This window comes from Ursus arctos, unplaced genomic scaffold (genome assembly GCF_023065955.2).
Source record: "Ursus arctos isolate Adak ecotype North America unplaced genomic scaffold, UrsArc2.0 scaffold_8, whole genome shotgun sequence".
NCBI classification, from domain to species: Eukaryota; Metazoa; Chordata; class Mammalia; order Carnivora; family Ursidae; genus Ursus; species Ursus arctos.
The window spans coordinates 22,076,545-22,097,461 of record NW_026623100.1 but is presented as its reverse complement, the minus strand read 5'-3'; the positions used below and the strand labels follow the sequence as shown (position 1 = coordinate 22,097,461).

General features: G+C 44.6%; 1 protein-coding gene across 6 annotated transcripts in view; it reads right to left on the bottom strand.

Moving 5' to 3' along the window:
• Positions 1 to 5,616: 5,616 nt before the first annotated feature.
• SPTBN1 (spectrin beta, non-erythrocytic 1) overlaps positions 5,617 to 20,917 on the bottom strand; it is a 190,806-nt gene continuing 175,505 nt past the window's right edge. For all 6 annotated transcript variants that reach the window (XM_026485843.4, XM_026485863.4, XM_048222657.2 and 3 more), the window contains 6 exons: positions 19,762 to 19,874; positions 19,041 to 19,104; positions 14,435 to 14,673; positions 13,059 to 13,232; positions 7,755 to 7,797; positions 5,617 to 6,940 (listed from right to left, as the gene is read on the bottom strand). In XM_026485843.4, coding sequence (XP_026341628.1) covers positions 6,722 to 6,940; positions 7,755 to 7,797; positions 13,059 to 13,232; positions 14,435 to 14,673; positions 19,041 to 19,104; positions 19,762 to 19,874 — 852 coding nt within the window. In that variant the 3' untranslated portion in view covers positions 5,617 to 6,721. The remainder of the gene's footprint in view (positions 6,941 to 7,754; positions 7,798 to 13,058; positions 13,233 to 14,434; positions 14,674 to 19,040; positions 19,105 to 19,761; positions 19,875 to 20,917) is intronic.

Genomic DNA, 20,917 nt, shown 5'->3' with positions numbered 1-20,917 from the left:
GAGCTGGGCAGAAGGTGGGGGCTTTAGCACCCCCACACTCACATCCCATCAACCCCCCCACCTCACCCAAGCACCCTTCGATGTTATTTTTTGACATTTTTCTTAATCACACGTTGTGAGGGACACTGAGGGCCCAACTACCCGTGTCCCTTCTCTAAGGACCTCTGGTTTGGATAGACCAGGACGGCACCCTGGTTGCCTGAGGTGATTTCTCTTGAGGGAGATGTGGTTCAGGGATGGCTGCAAAACCTAAATTAATCCATTCAGAGTGACACTTGGGGCTCTGTTCTCTTAGACTTGAACAAGGACAACAAGGACATGACCCTGGAGTGCTGGCAGCTGCCCTCACCAGGAGGGAAACAGCCTGAGGCCACAAGTGACGCAGGCAGGAGCATGGGTCTGAGAGAGAACAGATCTATCGACCCGCAGTCCCGATAAGATCAAGAACTTGGGCAGCAAATCAGCCTTTCAACCAGTCCAACCTTGGGACCAATTCCCTGGTTATTCACACCACTGTGGATGTGGATTTTCTGTTATGGAACTGTGAAACACTCTAATAATCTTTAGGGGAAAAAATTCAAAGAAGCCTCCTGCCGGCAGCATAGCGGGTGAGAGGGGAACGGATTTTTGGGGTGCAGGGCCCCTCATTCCTTCAATCCCCTTCTCGAGGTAGGAAGACCCAGGCTCGACGAAGCAGACGGCCAGGAGGGTAGCGTACTGTGAGCTCCCAAGGGCCGCTCCCCAGCGCGGGTGGCACGTAGTAGGAGCTTTGCAAAGGCGACGCGGGAGGAAGACTTGGCATTTGGCTGGACAGCGAAGGAGTCATGACTCCAGACTGTCTGGGCTCTGAGCCCACGCTCTTTGCCCAGAAGAGCAGAGGCAAGCAAGCCGGATGAAGTCATCAAATCCCATGCGCCCAGGAAAGACAGGGGGAGAGGTGGGACCGACGGGGAACAGATGGCAGCGGCGGAGGGCCGCTCGTTCCGGTGCACGCTCTTTCCGGCCATTGTGATCGAGACTGCGAGAGACCTTTCCCTGACCGGGAGGCGCCGGGCAGGAGATGAAAACCATGAGACACTGTTTCCTTCACCAAACCGAAGCCTGAACAGCAAACTGGAAAGAATTCGCTGTGACAGGAAACTAAAATGGTGACTGGACGCGGGCTCGGTTCTCCAGGGAGAACGCTGAGAGCCAAGGCTTGCTCGGGCTCGGGGGAGAGCGCGCCCAGGTCCCACCCCACGCCCAGACTCCGGAATGCAGGATGCCCCACCCCGCGGAGAAAGTCCCGGCGGCTGATGCAAGAGAGTGCTCTTTCCCTTCAAAGAGTCCGTTTCAGGAACCCCGCTGCTCTTCCGCCTCCTCCCTCCCACTCCCAGACACAATGCGTCCCCCAAGCGTGACAAACAGCCAAAGGGACAAGTGAAGGCCAAGGGGAAACTTGCGCAAGCCCACACAACTCTCGTACCCTGCCGTGGCAGCCCTCCAGGGTGTCTGTGCGCCGGGGCTCGCACGGGGAGAGCCGGGATCCGCGCGAGCAGGGCGGGGGGCGGCGGCCAGGAGAGTCCGGGGGTCCGCGTACGGCCGTGCCGCTGACCCGCAGCAGGAAAACGGAGCCCCGAGAGCAGCCGGAGCCTCGAGGGGGCCGCCGACAGCCGGGGCCGCTGGGCCCACTAAGAAACCGGGCATTCCTGAGAAGTGTCTTCGAAGCTCCCCTGCAGAGCCACGCAGGAGGCCCTGGAAGCGTACCGCAGAGTTCTGCGCACTCTCACTGCCTCCTCCCGTCAGCCCGGTTCGCGCGAGGCCAGGGGCTGCTGGTGCTTCCCCCAGTGAGAATACCCGGAACAGCACGGACAGCACGGAACAGAAGCACACACGCGCCTCTCACCCAGCGCTCTCGATCTCCACTTGAAAGCCAAGGGAGAGAGGAGGCCGCTCCAGTCCCACTTCTGAATCCCTTCTTGCAGAAGGCGGATCTTTTACAAAAAAAGCATTCATAGCTCCACACAGGAGGTAACATTCATTCTCAGTCAAGCCAGTTGGATTTTTTTTTTTTTTAACTTGAAAAACCCCTTTTTCTAGGGTAGCCTGTGTTACGCTGGGTCACCATACCTTGAAAAACTTGGGACTTGCATTTATGTCTCCCTTGGGAAATCTTGATTCAGTCCTGAAAGCGAAGAGAGCGCACCTCACTTTAAGTGCTTGACTCGGAGAACTGGCCAAAAAAATAAGGGGAGGTGAGGGAGGCAAGAAGGGGAAACGTGCTTAGAAACACACACCCACACCAAGGGAGCGCGCTCCAGACCGGCAAGCACAGGGCACAGGAACACCCGCGTGCGGAGAGCCGCGAGCACCAACGGTGATTTGCAGAAGACTAGCGCGGGTTTAGAGGGAGAGAGCTGAATGAGAATTGTTTGCCCACCGTAGATACAGTCAAATGACCTAACGTGGGGGCGAGGCGCCCGAGGGACACGGAGAGAGCACATGCAAAATGCTTTTAAAAATTGTTCTCGACATTCCTGGGCATCTATTTTTTCCCGGAGAGATGAAGACTTATGTCCACACCAAAAGCCCCCCATGAGTGGTTATCACAGCTCTACTCATCATAGCCCCAAACGGGAAACTACCCCAATGTCTTTCAGGAACTGAATGCACAAAGTGTGGTACATCACACCATAGACTACTACTCAGCGGCACAACAGAATGGACTAGTGATACACAAGATAACCTGGAAGAATCTCCAGAGAATTATGCTGAGTGGAAAAAGAAACCAACCCTAAATGGTTACATCCTGTGTGATTCCGTGTATACAACATTTCTGAAAAGACGAATGTGTAATGTGGGAGAACAGACTGGTGGTTGCTGGGAAGGTGTGGCAGTAACAGGGCAGCAGGAGGGATCCTGCTATGGAAATATCCTGACTGTGTCAATGTCAGTACTCTGGATGTGATACTGTACCCCAGTTGTGCAAGATGTTACCACTGGGGAACACAGTTCAAAGGTGCAGAATTATTTTACAACCACATGTGAATTAATCCACAATTATTACAACATAAAATTGTTTGACCAAAATCAAAAACACACCCCAAAACTGTTTCAATTGTATTGGTGGTGGTATTAGGATCACTATTCTGAGTTTGTGTATGTAATAAAGCACAGGAGTTATTATAGGATATTCTAATTCTATGCCCCCTGATCTTTGAGTGCTGATTCTGGGTGGACAAGATTATGGCATAATATAGGAAATGTTAAGTAAAAAATCCCTGCAATCCTGAATTGCAGTATGAACCGTGAATTATTTTTAGCTACAGATATGCATATAAAAAAGGACCAACTCAGCAGCAATGAGCATTTCTAAGACATAAATTATGGTTTTGAAATATCATTTTCCACTAAAAGAAACGAGGGTTTCCTAGAGACTTCTGATTGCAGGTCTTGGGGCAAGATATGTACTGATGAGCCTGGGACAGCTTGTCATGCCAGAGAGGGAAGAAAGTATCAATGATAACTAGGCTTCTACCAAAAGGACTCAGAAGCCAACTTGAACAGGCTCTACCAGCTAAAGATGGGGCATCTAAGTTTCAAGAAGAATAATTTCATTGATGGTTAGCGCTGGGAAGTGGAAAGTGAAAATTTTCACTAGGACTCTCAATGGTGAGAGAAATTTGAACTTTGATGGACAGTTTTGTTGTTGTTGTTGTTTTAATGGCTTTTTGGGTATCGGTCATGCTTAGAAAAGTCAGTTTAAACCATGGGAAAGACTCAAGCTTCTATCTTACCTTTCCTGTATGAATTCTACCACTAGACCAAAGAAAATATTTAAGTATTCCAACTAAAAAATGAAAATAATATATCCAGAGGCAAGTACCATAGGACCCTCCATACACAACTAATCCTAACATTGCCAAACACTTGGTGGTAACAATGTGCCCACCGCCCGGTCTGATACACTCACTTTCATCCACTGACGAGGACATGAGCTGGAAGAAGCATCATCACTCTGAGTACCCCCAAGAAAACACAACGCTGAGGTGCCATCAGTTGAGGATGCATTCCAACTTCAGGGATGTTCAAGTGGGACTAAAGTGCGCTTTAATCAATACCCATTTCATATCCTGACAGTTTTATTTTACTGCTTCTCACTTCTCAGATGTACAGAGGACAGTATTATCACCCATCCTAATCACTAAAAATTGAAGTAAGATAGCACAACACTATAGCAATAAAAATAGATGTGCACAATCCTTAAAGTACTAGAGTGTATAGAATTTAAAAAAAAAAACCCGTATTTACCGCAATAGGATTGACCATCTGGATCCTCTATGGCCTGTAGCTTCGTCCAGTGAACAGGTCTTGTTGGGGTTTTCTGATCACATCTGTTGACATCGGCCCCTGACGACCCACAGAAGCATCTTCTGCTGCTGCTTTTCGGCCACTGCCCATCATCCTCCCCTTTCAGGTTGCGGTGGCTCCTCGGCAAGTGCGGTAAGGGGAGCAAGTACCACCAAACCCAAGTAGCATCATCAGGGATCTGTGAGCCTCTGGAACTATGTGCAAACTAGTCCATGCATATATACTTTTTTATGGGATTCTGGAATTGCTGGTTATTTTCCTTTTGAGTGTGTCTTGCCTGCCATCTGGCTGACTTTGTCAAGAGTGGGCTGTTGTCAATCGTGATTATTTTCCAAGATGCTTTTTCTTAATGAAACATTTTGGTAAGAGGATTATCTGTTGAGACATGATTCCAATCTTATGGAAGACAAGGGCACATCAACGGAGATAAATGGTCTTGGGTGCATGAAAGAGGAATGAAAGAGAGATGGCAAAGGTCTGTTTCTGGGGTTACAGAAAGCTCCAATGCCAACCAGCTGTGGAGCCCGGGACTGACATCGCATTAGGCCTGGGCCTTTGTGGAACAGTTTACTGAAAACCCGTAATACTAGCATTCCGTGCTGCTCTGGTAAGAAAATATGCAAATGGTCTGCAGTCGACGTACCCAGATAAAAAAGGGACAAGTATACTCGCATGTCTAACCCGTGATCCTATGCTGGTATCGCTCAACAGGCCCATGGGCCAAATCTGGCCTGTCATCTGTTTTTTATATGATCCATATATAATAGATTTTACATTTAAATTTTTTTTAATCAGAAGAATATTGTACAGCATGTGAAGATTACATAAAGTTCACACCTGTGTCCATAAAGTTTTATGAGAACACAGTCATGCCCCTTCCTTCACATATCATCAACGGCTGCCTCCGCATTCCACGATAAGCAGCTTCCACCAGTCTAGCCCACGAGGCCTAAAACATTTGCCGCCCCTGGCCCTTTACAGAAAAAGTTCGCCAATGCCTTCCTCAGAACTCAGGTTCAGCAAGTTTTCTGTTAACTTTTTCATAAATAAAAGATTAAATCTGGATGTGTAGCTGCAAAACATCTCATATTTGTTATTCTGTTTGCCGTAGTTTTCAAAGCCAGTGCACCACACACACCCCACCCAAGAATGCAAAACAGGAACCGGGATGGATGGTCTAACATTTCCCATTTGCTATTTCTGGCTTCACAGTTTCCCTACATGGCGTGCACGCAGGAGAGAAAAGACAACAGTTACCCGCCGTGCTAGATTTAAAAGCATTTAATGACATAGCATATATTTAACAGGGCAAAAGTTGAGAGGTACAGGTCAAACGACTGAGCGCCAGGCCTGAGCGACCACCTCCCTGCTCAGGCCCAGCCTCTGGAGTTCATTCCTATCGATGCCATTTTGATTGTGCAGTAAGATGAAAATTTGTCATTACAATCGTTACAGTGACAAAGAAATGCACACTATGTATCAAATAGCAAGGTAATGAAGCAAATTATAACACAGTGTGGCAACGCACGAGCAAGTAACCATTAGAGTAACATTACTTTGTCCAGTAAATGCTTCAGTTCCACTTGTACACTTACCAATGATTTAAAGGGTTTATTATACATCTAGTTTTATTATACTTTGTACTAGAATTATCTCAAACATACAATATAATGTATTTCGGCAAAAAAAAAAAATTGAAATTACAGATTATTTAAAACAGTATCAGTTTTCTATTCCTTCTCGTATACCGGTATACCGACATTCTGAACTGTCCTTGCAGGTGATGCAGAAAAGCCGCATGTCAGGTGTTAGTAAGTGATGCCAGATACAAACGGTTTGGGTCTGCAGATTTAACATGGAGCTGCACTGTGGCTGCAGCAAGATCATAATACACGATCTGTTTAATCAAGGTTAGACCCGTCGTGGGCACGTCTAATAATCAAGACTCAAGGTAACCACTGGAAATAAATGGAAGAGAATGGTGTCAGGAAATTGGTACATTTTGTCTCTGGTGAGCACAGGAAATATTGTTTAAGCACCGCTGCCTTGCATACCAACAGCACTAGAGGCGGGTTATTTCCAACGCAGCCTCACAAAATTGAGGAACAGTTTAAATATTGAGATCTAATCTATATAATTTCATTAAAAAAAATCTGGTCTTCCCTCTGCACCTCAAACTTTTGTAACTTGGAGATAAAGTGTTTAGGTGTATTTCCCCCACCCCCCCCAGAAATGCTCTATAAATTAAAAAAAAAAAAAATCAACCACATTGAAGAACATTAGGCACAGAGAGTAATGTGTTGGTTCTGAGCTTGCATGCTGGAATTTCACTGAAAAGGTAAGAGAAGGGCAGGAGGTGAAGGAAAGGAGTTCATTTCTTTTTGCCAAAAATGCTGAACCGCTTCTCCTTGTCTTTCTCTTTGTCCTTCTCCCGCTTGCCGGGGCTAGACTCGCTGGTGATGGTGACGACGCTGGTGGGCAAGGTCTGTGCCCGGCTGGATGCTGGCGTGCTCTGGGTGCTGGCGGACACCTCGTGTTTATCAGAGGAGATGGCAGAGGAGATGGCCTGGATCCATGTGTTCATTTCCTCCTGGACAAAGGACGACAGGTGAGACTCAGCCAAGAGGGATGGGCTCAAAACAGTCTCACTCCACCTGCCCAACCATATGCGCCTCCAACGTTCGGGAAGGCTTGGGAGCAATGTGCATCTAGGCCACGGGGGCATCCGGCTGAGAGGCAAGCAGTTCCCAAATGACCCTCAGCAGAGTGAACACGGTTCAACTCTCACGACAATTTGGTTTACGGGACCTGAAAGTCACCAATCAAGTATGTGGTCCTGCAAACTTGGAAGAATGAGAGGACTGGTCTCCACTAGAGGGATGCACCCTTTTCTTTTACTTTTCTTAAAAAATTGAAGTATATTTGACATATAACCCTGTATGATTTTAGTAGAAGTTGGTTTTTCAAACCTAAAGCACTACACACATTGCTTTCTCATCAGCAGACCTTTTCTCCCTGCATGAAGTACAACCATGAAATGGTTGCTTAAAGGCAGTGGAGTGCCGCTGGGAGGCCCTGACTGGACTTCAGGATCCACATCCTGTCCTGGGACCACCTCACTGTGCCTCATCCACTGCAAGGGGTGGGCAAGTTTTCCTCCATCAGCTTCAGGGTCCTTGCACTAGTCCTCCTGATACCCCAAGGACACAGTGAGATGCCATTTGCTGCTCCTAGTGATACAAGGAGCACCGAACGCCTTCCAGTTGTTAATGATGGAGGAGACCAGATAACAGAAGCCATGGCTGATCACTACTTATACATGGAACACTGTAAATAAAGTTTATCATGCTGATAAATACTTGCCAACTCCCAAGGATTTAGCGAAACGAATCTTAAAAACTTACATCATCTTTGGCTTGGAAGAGGTACTCATTGCCATCATTTAGTCTGTAAGTTGAAGGAAGAAAGTCAATCACAATCTGACTTAGGAAGAAACAAAGCCCTCAATTCCCAAAACCTATGTGGGACATAAGCAGGCCAGGGGAATCCTACCAGAAATGCCCATCGGAGCTCTGCATACATCACCAGCTGTGGCTGGGACCCACAACGGCCCAGCAACAGCACCCTGAACATCAAGAAGCTATATAATTGAGCCAGGATAATATATACAAAAACTTAATGTTTCAATCCACCGGAATGATCAAAAATGTCCCAAACATATCAACATCTGGCTTTGCTGTGGCAAAGGCCACTTGAGCATCTAATCAATGCTCTAAACTGAATTCAAGAGATAATGCTTTAAAAATGATGAGTCCGAGGGTGCCTGGGTGGCTCAGTTGGTTAAGCATCTGCCTTCGGCTCATGATCCCAGGGTCCTGGGATCAAGCCCCATGTCAGACTCCCTGCTCAGCAAGAATCTGTTTCTCCCTCTCCTGCTGCCCCTGCTTGTGCTGTCAAATAAACAAAATCTTAAAAAAAAAAAAAAAAAAAAAAGACGAGTCTTCAGGTCATGATCCTAGGGTCCTGGGTCAGCAGGGAGTCTGCATGTCCCTCTCCCTTTGCCCCTCTTCCAACTTCCCCGCTTGTGTTCTCTCAAATAAATAAAATCTTTAAAAAAATAATAAAACAATAAAAATAAAAATGATGAGTCTTTTCACTACCTAATCATGAAGGGAACAATCTGACAAGATGATGTAACAATTGTAAATACTTATGCACCCAAGAAGCAACACCCAAATACAAAAAGCACATAAAGGAAGTAATCAATAGTAATACAGTAATAATAGAAGACTTTGACACCGCACTTATATTAGTGGATAGATAATCCAAACAGAAAATCAACAAGGAAACTGCTTTTGATGACACATTAGACCAGATGGACCTAACAGATATATTCAGAACATTCCACCCTGACAATGGAATGCACATTCTTTTCAAGTGCACACGGAACACCATTCTCCAGGGAGGGCCACAAAACAAGTCTCAACAAGTTAAAAAAAATCAAAGTTGTATCATGCATCATTTCTGATTATAATGCTATGAAACTAGAATTCAACCACAAGAAAAAATCTAGAAAGAACACAAATACGTGGAGATTAAATAACAGGCTAGTGAACAATGAATGGGTCAAACATGAAATCAAAGAGGAAATCAAAACATGCAGGAAGACAAATGAAAATGAAAATACAAAGTCTAAAATCTTTGGGATGCAGCAAAAGCTCTTCTAAGAGGGAAGCTTATAGCAATACAGGACTACCTCAAAAAGCAAGAAAAATCTCAAATAAACAACCTACCCTTACACCTAAAGGACTGAGAAAAAGAACAAACAAAACCCTAAGCCAGTAGAAGGAAAGATTAAAGCAGAAAGGGAAAAAAAAAAACCTAAAAAAACCCCCAATACAACAGATCAATGAAACCAGGAGCTGGATTTGCAGAAAGATCAACAAAATTGATAAACCTTTAGCCAGATTCTTTAAAAAAAAAAGGGGGGGGGGCGCAAGTAACAAAATCAGAAATGAAAGATGAGAAATAACCGATGCCACAGAAAAACAAAGGATTTTAAGAGAATATTATGAAAACTTACATGCCAACACACTGGACAACCTAGAAAAAATGGACAAATTCCTAGAAGCATATAACCTTCTAAAACCAAATCAGGAAGAACTAGAAAATCTGAACAGACCGATTACCAGCAAAGAAATTGAATCAGTAATGAAAAAGCTCCCCAAAACAGAAGGCCAGGACCAGGTGGCTTCACAGGCAAATTTGACCAACACTTAAAGGAGAGTTAATATCTATTATTCTCAAACTATTCCAAAAAGTAAAAGAGGAAGGAAAGCTTCCAAATTCATTCTATGAAGCCAGCATGATCCTGACACCAAAACCAGATCAAGACACTACAAAAAAAGAGAACTACAGGACAATACCTGACGAGCACAGATGCAAAAAACCTCAACAAAATATTGGCAAACCAATATCTTGGTTTAGAACACATTAAAAAAATACATTACATTAAACTACAATACATTAAAAAAATCACCATGATCAAGTGAGATTTACTCCTGGGATGTAAGGGTGGTTCAGTATTCAAATCAATCAACATGAGAATACCTGACATCTATCATATCAACAAGAGAAAGTACAAAACCTTTATGATCATTTCAATACATCTGAACAAGTACAACCATCTGTTCATGATAAAATCCCTCAACAAAGTAGGTTTAGGGGTGCCTCACTGGCTCGGTTAGTGGAGTGTGCAACTCGTGAAATCAGGGTGAAATCAGGGTCGTGAGTGTAAGCCCCTACAGGGCATTGGGCCTACTTAAAAAACAATAAACAAACAACAAAAAAGTAGGTTTAGAGGGAACATATATCAACATAATAAAGGCTACCGATGAAAACCTCACAGTTAACACTATCATCATTGGGGAAAAACGAAGAGCTTTTCCCCTAAGGTCAGGAATAAGACAAGGATGTCTATTCTTACCACAGCTATTCAACACAGAACCAGAAGTCCTAGCCACAGCAATCAGATAACAAAAAGAAATAAAAGACATCCAAACTGATAAGAAAGAAGTCAAACAGTCACTATTTGCAGATGACATGCTGCGACATATATAGAAAACACTGAAGTCTCCACCAAAAAATTACTAGAGCTGATAAATGAGTTCACTAAGGATCAAGATATAAAAATTAATATAAAGAAACATGTTGCATTTCTATAGATGAATAATGAAGTAGCAGAAAGAGAAATTAAGAAAACAGTCCCAGGATGCCTGATTGGCTCAGTTGGCAGAGCACGGGGCTGTTAATCTTGGGGCTGTGGGTTCAAACCCCATGTTGGAGGTAGAGATTACTTAAAAATAAAATCTTAAAAAAAAAAAAAAGTCCCATTTATAATTGCACCAAAAATAAAAAAATAGCTAGGAATAAATTTAACCAAGGAAGTAAAAGACTCTGAAAACTACAAAACACTGGTGAAAGAAACTAAAGATGACACAAATAGAAAGATATTCTATGCTGATGGACTGGGAAAACAAATACTGTGAAAATGTCCAGATAATGCAACCCTATCAAAACACCAGAAGCATTTTTTACAGAACTAGAACAAACAATCCTAAAATTTGTATGGAACCACAAAAGACCCTGAATAGCCAAAGCAATCTTGAAAAAGAACAACACAATGGGAAGTAGCACAATTCCAGACTTCAAGTTATATTACAGAGCTGTAGTAATTAAAACAGTATGGTTCGGGCACAAAAAAAGACATAGATCAATGGAACAGAACAGAAAACCCAGAAATACATCCACAATTATATGGTCAATTAAACCTTGATAAGGGAAGCAAGAATATGCAATGGGGGAAAATGTCTCTTCAAAAATGCTGTTGGGAAAACTGGACAGTAACGTGCAAAAGAATGAAACTGAACCACTTTCTCACACCATACACAAAAATAAACTCAAAATGGATTAAGGATCTCAATGTGAGACCTGAAATCAAAAAATTTCCTAGAGGAGAATACAGGCAGTAATTTCTCTATTAGCTGTAGCAACGTTTTTCTAGATATGTTTCCTGAGACAAGGGGAGCAAAGGCAAAAATCAAGTATTGGGACTTCAAATAAAAAGCTTCTGCACAGCAAAGGAAACAATGAACAAAACTAAAAGACAACCTAGTGAATGGGAGAAGATATTTGCAAATGACATACACGATAAAGGGTTAGTATCCAAAATGTATAAAGAAGTGGGGCTCCTGAGTGGCGCAGTCAGTTAAGCGTCTGACTCCTGGTTTCAGCTCAGGTTGTAAACTCAGGGTTACGTGAGATCGAGCCCACATCAGGGTCCACGCTCAGCATGGAGTTGGCTTGAGATTCTCTCTCCCTCTCCAGCCTTAACTATTTTTTGAGATGGGGGTGGCTGGGTGAAATAGGTGAGGGGGATTAAGAGGACACTTATCATGATGAGCACTGGGGTCATGTATAGAATCATGGAATCACTAGACCGTGCACGCTAATAAAATACTGTATGTTGATTAAACTGGAATTTAAAAAAATGAGTCTTTTTGAAATTTTGCTGCAGAGCTTGTATCCCCCACATTTACAAATACCAGAATTTTTAAACAGACATACAGAAAAGATATCCCAGATTTCTCTTCTTACACTATAGGTAGTAAAAGAAATTAATCCGGAAGGCCATCCCTAGGACACTGGAGAGTCACTGGCTTGGAGGGCTCACTTATTCACTTCACTGCGGTACAGAGGAAGGGGTGTTCCTGGCGGGGAGGAGAGTAAGTGCCCTCTGCCAAAACCCTGCCCCTCTGAAGCTGCATGGAGGGAGAAGGAAGGAGGCAGGCAGGCTGTCTGCACCTTGTTTCACACAATGTAAAGGGTTCCAAGTCCTGAAAAGCCTGCCTCCGATGCTCCTTCAAAGAGCTCAAGTCACACCCTTTGAAATGCTTATTTGCAGTCCATGGCCTACTCCAACTGACAGGACACAAATGTCTTAACTCAAGACCAAAGCTTTTCAGGTCCCCAAACAACAGATCAAATTAGTATTAAATTAATTAACATTCTAACCACAGACACGTTTACTTACTACATTTTTCAAGATAAACCGGCTTTTCCACCCATTTCCAAGTCTAATAAGAACTTCTGAGCCTGGATCCACTCTGTGGGGAGCTGTATGTGTTCTACAAACTAGAAACATGTGGACCTAGATGGTTCCAGAAGCAGCTGGAACAACCGCTGAGCAAGCCAGGGGAGCACAGAGACCCAGGTCCCACATATGCACTTCCTGTTTATCTCCATCCAGCTCCAGGATGACTCACTTGACCCAGCTCCAGATAACTTGTGGGCAAAGAACAGCATCTCCTGGATTGGGATAGTCTACAAAAATGGGTAAACTATTTTTCTACGCTTCCCTTAAAATGTGAACAGCTCACCTTGTCTTAAGGAACAGTAAGTTCCAGCTTATCAAAACAAAAGCTCATTTTCTTCAAGGCTGAGCTGCGCCATTAACCACAGGGAGGCTGCTGACTGGCCACAGTCCCGAAAGATCCTAACCAAGACACATGACAAACTACACAAGGTTCACTGGTGATTTTTTTTAAATGACAGAGAGGAAGAACCGGCTGACCGCAGTACCTGGGAAAACCAACCCCGAGAGTGAAAATACACCTACTCTCGGCAACCGAGAACAGGGCCCCTCTCACCTCAGCTTGAACACGTGTTTCTTCTTCTTGTAATCAAGGGCCACTTCACAGATGGCTTCTTTCAAACTCACAGGGACCTCGCTGTGGTAGGGGATTCCAGAGGCAGCCGTCTTTGCATCTTTGTAGAAACCCATCTCTTGGTTGTTTATGACACAATAAACATTGTGCCAGGACCTGAACAGTAAAGGAAGGAAGGTGAGGGTTCTAGACCACACTCCCTTACAGAATTAAGAATGTGATTAATACGCAAATGATCCATACACCACACGGTATGACCCCTTGTTAAAAGCCTTTCCTAAATTCGGCTAACACTTGATAAGAGAACAAAATTCCTCCACGGACTGCTGGGATGGTGGCCACATTCCTACAGTGGCAGGTGACTGACGGCTACTTCTCTGTGTTTGGGGAAAAACACGGCGCCCTCTTCTATTACATAATACTCTTGTTCTGACGGAAAGACTTTTGTTGGTGTTGGTACTCTTTGCTGTAGTTCCCTCTTGTGGTACTGCTGTACAGGGCAGACTCCTCATCTGAAACATGCCTGTCCTCACACAGTTAGCTCTTCAACCTCAGTTTTAATCCTGATGGGGCTTGGCAACCTGATAGGGAGGCAGATCCAGGGCCATTAGCACTGGAAGTACCTCGGGATGAGTCAGAAAAAAGACAGCCTTTTCCCCATGATACGGCAAACTGTCGTGATGTACTGATTTTTATCAGAAGGCACTGTACTGCCAACTACCTAAACATAAAAATTTATGTTGTACTCAACGTGGATGGGATTTCCTGGTCTAATGTACACCCTGCACAACTGTACATGGTGGTCCCAGGCCGAACGGTTTATTGGTTAAGCATGTTGGCTTTGGAATCAGATACAAATTTCACCCCGGCTATGCTATATACCAGGTTTCTAAAGGGTGAGTTTTTTTTTAACCACACAGAGCCTCCATTTCTTTATTTATAATAAAATAGAGATAGTAAAAGTAGGGCTTGTTGGGAAGTAGTGACTATAAACACGGATATGGAGATAAGGTCGGGGAAATGAAGGTCTTAAGAAAAAAAAAAAATCCCACAAGGAAGAACACTTCACTTTGGGGAAATTGCTCAACCCCCACCTAGCACATTTCTTCTCAGGAAGAATTACCAAGGCCCCTTCTTGCTATTCCCATCCACACTTAATTAACCTTTCTCTCAGTGAGTCAAAAGCACTCCCCTCCCACTTTCCAATGTCAGTCCCAAGAAAAAAGTGACGCCCAGGAAGCTAAGAACAAATAGACTTCACAAGCGCACACTCCCCTGCTTTTCAAGTGGCAAGCGGGTGCCTCGACCTTGAACGGGCTGACTTCCCATCTCACTGCCTCAGCCTTCGCGGCTCTCACCTGCTTGAGGCTTTCTTATTGTGAGCCTCCCACTCGTGCTTCCGATTCAGGAAGCCTTCCATCTGGGCCGAAGGCGTCTCTTGGGTTCTCGCCGGCAAGGTGGCGGCACTCTGGGCCGGGAGGGCCGTCTTGGCTTTGCGGTCCGAGGTGGGGGAGGGGATGGGGCTGGACTCCTTCGAGCTTGTTCTCTGCTCTGCAGCGCCGTTGACCATTTCGCTTGTGTCCACCGTTTCTGCCATCTAGGGACAGGGGAGAGGCCATTTAGCGAGCCCCGTGAGGCACAGGGGTGACCACATACGCTCTGACTCGCACACGTGGCTGTGTATAAATGCCTGGCACAGATCGAGGCAGTACAGTAAAACCATTGCAACATCCCACAAAGCCAGCTGGACACCAGGGACATTAGAAGGTGGGAAGGGATTAATGCCCGCCCGCTTATGGGGAAATGAGAAAAGCAAAATGCCAGGATGAGTTTTACTGCACTCTGTTCCTCGGATCAATCCATTTTCTCTAATGTAACTCAGATCATCTCCTCTTAGGGTTACTTGAGAACAAAAAGACGACAGTACCAATCACACGTATTAAATATGAGAGAGTGGATGTTACACAGCAGCCACCTTACAATCAGGGACGCCACCACAAGAGCTGCAAGTTGAAGCGAAAGGGCATTCACAAACAGACCGATAGACAACGCTATCAGAACCACACAGCATTCCCCCAGAGTAAGACAGGGAAAGACCTCCGGTTTCTAAAAATGCTCTCTGGCTCCCCTCCCCCGCCCCCAACACATTGTCATAAACACATGCAGAAATTAGGACGACAATCATGCATTTCACATCTACCATCCCAGTTAGACTTTGGAACTTAAGAGCTGGAAGGAAATGAGGCAAGTCAACAAACATCAATTTAACCACATCTGCCGGAGTTGTATCGTGAGTGGGTTGTAGTTTGTGTTAAAGGAGCTGGAAAAGCCAATCACAGTCACTCAACACCACACGGCTATTTACCCCCAAACACAGACAGAACCAGGGCCTTCCCCATCACGTGTTGGTTGATCACGGTGCCTTGCTGCACTGAGACGAGAAAGCCCAGACACAGCCAGGCTTCCCGCGGCTCTGACCGTCAGGCTGGAGACGTCTTCGGGAGCTGTTCCTTCCCAAGCTCATTTATATTGTGACCCTCAGGGCTTTTCGGCTTTGGAAATGCAGTAGGGTCTCGGTTCATTATCGCTTTCAGCCTGTGTACCATCAACTGTGTACCATTAACTGTCGCGGCCCCGGCTGATACACCCAGGGCTCAGGATTAGCAAGTTACTAAAGCTGGGTGTGGCTGACGCTTTAGTGGATTACAGACAACCTGCACCCCTCATACACGGACAAACATGGAGGTGTCAATGGCAACGTTCATTAGATACGTCCCCCACCACTGCTGCCCAGAACCAGAATGACAAGTTAGCAGCAACAACTTCAACGGGAGAAATGGGAGAATGACCACCACTGCTTCAACACTCAGATATGTCAACTCTCAGGAACAGGATCACTCGTTTAGGCCTTATCTAAGTGGCGGGGCGGGAGTCACGAGTTCCTCTTCCATCTGTACAAACTACCACTGTCAGCATCAGGGTTTAGGGTAAGACCAGAGGCTTTGCAATTTAAGGGTGTTTTTGACTGGAACCCTTTACCCACATAGCAATGTGGAAAATGGACTTTCAGGGCAAGGAAGGCATGGGGAAGGGGGGGGGGGTGGACATGTGATTATCCTGGCCTCGTAAGGGACACCCTGTAGACATGTGCTTATGAGCAACAGGCTATTTCAATATTTCTCTTTCCTTTTACTTTTAAAGGAGAGATGCAGGAGGGGAAATAACCACCAAAAAAACAAAACCCTGAGTCCAAACAAAGTGAGTGGATTTTAAAGTTGACAAATCTGTTCTAGTGTGGAATTTCAGGAAACTTCTGGTGGGAAGGAAGTGTGAGTTTGGTCTGAAAGGCCTGTGCCAGGTGTGAGTCTAGGGAGACATAGGGTTAGTGTGTATAGAAACCAGGTTAAAAAAAAATTAGTGCTGCAGCTGTGTCTTGAAAACTGCTAGTGACAGCAGTGACCTGGACGGAGCAGCGTCTGCTGGGAACAGGCTAACGTTTATAGCACTGGGTCAGACTTCAAGGTGGGCGAAGGCCAGGGAAGCCTCTTCTGGGGGAAATTCTGCAGCAAAAATTTTTTTCTTTAGAGTTAGAAGGAAAGAGAAAACCCCAAACCAGTATGCAAAGATAATTAATGTTTATGCAAATGAATCACTAAACCAAGAAAACAAGGAAAATAAAAGGAACAAAATGATTTTTAATGGACATGTGCTTAAGCATGCCAACAGACAACACACCACTAGAGACAAACATCAAAAGCAAATCATAGTGCTGTGATCGTACATGTGAATCTCCGCCCCACCCCCACCCCATGTTGCTTCTCTTTAGCGATTAGTCCACAGTGCTTTAGTGGCTGGGTACACCTGAGATCTTTAAATCAGGAGGTGAACACGAATGCAACGTGACAACTAGTAGCACAAGAAACACCTGATTGGTGCACAAAGTGCACGAAGCAACACTATTTTCAAGTTCATTAACTTGAGTCTCTGCACCACAACTCAAAAGAACGAAAAGGCTTTTCTTCTTCCAATCCAATTATAATAAAAAACTTGTTCTGGCAAGCTACAATTTAAAAATCTAGATAAAAATAGGCATGAGAACAAATGCCAAAAACATCATTGCACTCTTTCTGTGTGCTTATGTTTTTGTTCTCTTTTTTTTTGGTCTTCTAAATACAAAAAGCATAAAATTGGTTATCATTCCAGATGATATAAAATTTAAACATATATATATATATATGGAAACATCACATATATACATATAGATCAATGACACAGAATCTGGAGCCAGAAACACACATCAGGGCTCCCTAATGACCAAAGATAAAGCAGTTTTTTTCTAAAATGAATTTTGGTGTGTTTTAAGGCAGAGACCCAATAATGGTGCACACTACCCCCAGAACATAAGAAGCTTGGCATCTATCTATATACCCATCTACAGTCGCAAGTAGATAGATATGTACATAGAAATAAGGAAAAACAAACAAGATGCTATATGATGTTATCCTGACAAAAGAAAAAAAAAGACATGCATCATGAAATGAAAAGACAAATCAAGACTTAACTCATGGAAAACACATATCAAAACAGGTTTCTGATTCCACTAACATCTAAATATGGCAAATGAGCAAGTGACTGTCTCACAAGGCTTGGATGTAGTATGGATTTGGTTTTGTTCTGTATCAGTACCAGGAAATCACCTCTTTCATAAGCTTTTATTCCTAAGGAATAGAATTTCTGTTAAAACATTTTCAATCCCTGCTGGTGGTCTGATAAATGCCATTCTAAAAGACTCCTTACTGGAGAACCCCACAAAAAAGTCATAAGGAAATGAAAAATAAATGAGAAGATCTGTACGAGACATACAATGGAGTTTCTGTCTACACAGACGCTAAATTACTTCTGAAGCCAGGCGGTGTCCAACGGCTCCTAGGGCTGGTCCACCAAGTGCATCATTCAAGTAATCAGGGTGAACCAGAATGGCTTTTGTTCCGTTTGTTTGAAAAATTTAAACAGTTTGACACCCTGAAGTCATCGACTGAATGGAGAGGCCCAGAAGTCTGGTAGGCAGGCTTCCGGAACATGCTGAGAACTGCTACCACCTGCCATGCTGGGCGTCATGGCGGTGCCGACAGTGACCAAGACAAAGGTGGTGGCAGGGTCAGCGGGCATTTCACTCCTGAGGCTGGCTGCGTTACTTGCTGCAAGTAAGCTCAGAATCTCTCAGTTCAGGTCTTGGCAGAAAAAAATGAGAGGAACTCGTTCGGAAAAAGTAATAATTCAAGGGTCTCAAAATCATTTCAGAGTCTGCCTAAAATTAACAGAGCTTCCCAAGTAGATCCATCTCCACCACCCCCGCCTTTTTTTGTTTTCAATTAGTAAATGCATCCTTTGTGGAATGTGACACAGCTGACTTAAGGTTTTAATCTTAGTACTGAGAATCTCCTTCCTTATACACCAGTCTTCCTAGTTACTATTAAGCTATGGCAGGTTAATGACATCTGTAAAGGGGGGGGGGGTATGTGTAGCGCAGTATTACACCCTGTTAGTATAACTGGATGTGTCATACCTGTCGGATTCTAGCTTTCTTCTTCATTTTGCTGTAATCTCATTTAATTTCAATTACTCATGTAAGGCTTTCGCTGTAAAATCTTAATAAAGTAAAAAGCTCACAATAAACAAAAAGTAAGTATGTTGCTTTAAGGCAACTGAGCATCCATCAGTTAAAAGACTCAAATAAACATGAATTAAATGCAAACAAATATGAAACCAAGGAAGCCTATGAATTAAGGAAAATTTTAACACTGTGGGTGAGTGGAAGCCAAAAGGTCAAACCAACAGGATTTGGAAAGAGTGGTTCTTGACAAATGGTAGTGAACTTCACAGTCCAGACCACGGCTGGTCACTGGCTGTCCGTCTGCTATTAAAGTTTTTGTAGTTTTGGTAGGTTTGAGAGCGGTAACTAACCCGTGGAGATCCCTGTTCAGCCGGCAAACCGTTCTGGGAAACTTGCTCTCCTTTTGAAGTATCCCTGTGAGGTAAAGTGGAGAAGGAGGGCAGAGGAGGGAAGGGGAAGGGAAAGAAGGGGAGGAAAAAGAGAAAAACAGAGAGGATGAGGGAAAATAACATCACTCAATTTTATTACAGAGTTTCTATCAGAAAAGCATATGCAAGCCCCTTTTACATAACGTAATTTCTTTTTAAGGACTTTCCAAGTGTTGCAAACCAACTCTAGGTAGAGAGTAAGACCACAAGCATGACCTCTCCCCCCAGTACAGGCAGCATTCAGGGCTGGCATGGGGCTCTTACCACAGCACAATTATTAGTTTTTCAGAAATAGATAATAATTTCTTCTTTATGTGAAGAACTTTCAAAAAGCAGCACCACATAATCAGTGGCCTGAAATCCGAGTGGTTCACGCCATGCATTTAGTCACATGGAAATTCTGAGTGTGTGTGCGTGCAGGCAGTGTCTACACTCCACTTCTGCCGCCTACACGGCAATATGGCTGCAGACAAGTCAGTGTTCTCCAATGTCATCTGGGGGTGACTACACAGATTCAAAGTACTCTACAGAATTAACAGGAAGGGCATGTGAGGCCTGGCATAGCACAAGCTAGCAAAGATGCTCCCCGAACCTCACTTGCCAGTGAAGCTGAGACTCGAGCAGTGCAGGCTGCCTGACTCACCACTGCTGCTGGGACTCAGTCTCCTCAGAAGCCTTCGTGCTCGGCTCGGGAGAGGGCGGCCGCCTCTTCCTCTCCTCTTCCTCTTGCTGTCTGCGCACTTCCAGTAACTCCAACTGAGAGAAAACATGGCAATGTTCAGCAGAGCCCCAAACTCTGCCTCTTTTAAGGAAAGGATTCTCGAGGGACCCAGAAAGCCCTCCTGCCTCAGTTTTCGACCCTGGATCACACTGGATAAGCAGGAGGTCTAATACCCAGCAAGATGGCACTGGGGTCACAGGAACTGCAGCTATAACCCTAAACTACAGGAAGTTTAGGGTTATAACCCTAAGTTTATAACCCTAAACACACCTGAGTGGCAACGCAGGTCTACTCCAGTGTCCCCCCGGGACCCTGGGTTTAACTTCTAAATGAACTCTGCAGCTCTCAACTTTGCTTGGGAAGCAAGCACCTGAGCATGACGGTCCACACTGGACTTCCCATCCGAGCTCAAACACCATTGAGAAAGAGTTGCAATAATTCTCAAGGAGGCTTCCTGTGCTGCAGTAGGTGTCTGTGTTCAGCCCCAACCCGAATAACACATAAAAAAAAGCCAGAGTGGCCTAGCTGAAACTAAGCCATTTCACGAGCAGTATGTATGCACTAAAACTATTCCGTTTAACACACAAGTATGCAGATATATTTTAAATTCCTAGAACTGCAGAACTTGGAAAGAACTCCGTTTTTGTCGACCACAGAGAATCAGCTTTCTGCCAGAAGTCCAAGTGTCATAGGAGAGGACACGCCAGTGAGCAAGCCTTATTCTAAAGCTTTAATTTAGTGGCGACCGAAGGAATGATCGAGAATGGGGACAATTCTCAATGGTCTAGGATCCAGCTACTACTTGACAGAAATTCTAATTCTGAAAATCTGAATGAAACCGTAAGGCTAAGCTCCCCTACAAACCAAAGCTCCTATGAGATAGAAGAGGAAAGGCAGATCAAAAGAGAAAAGCAAACCCCAATCAATCAATTCCCAGGCAGGTGGCTGATACAAAACTGATCACAAATCTAGGTACGCAGGAAGTAACTGAGGGAGCAGCAGCCCCGGACAGTCTCCCCAGGTTCTGTACCAAGAGAACAGCCAGTCTCAGCAAAGTCCTCACTGCTTCTCACAACAG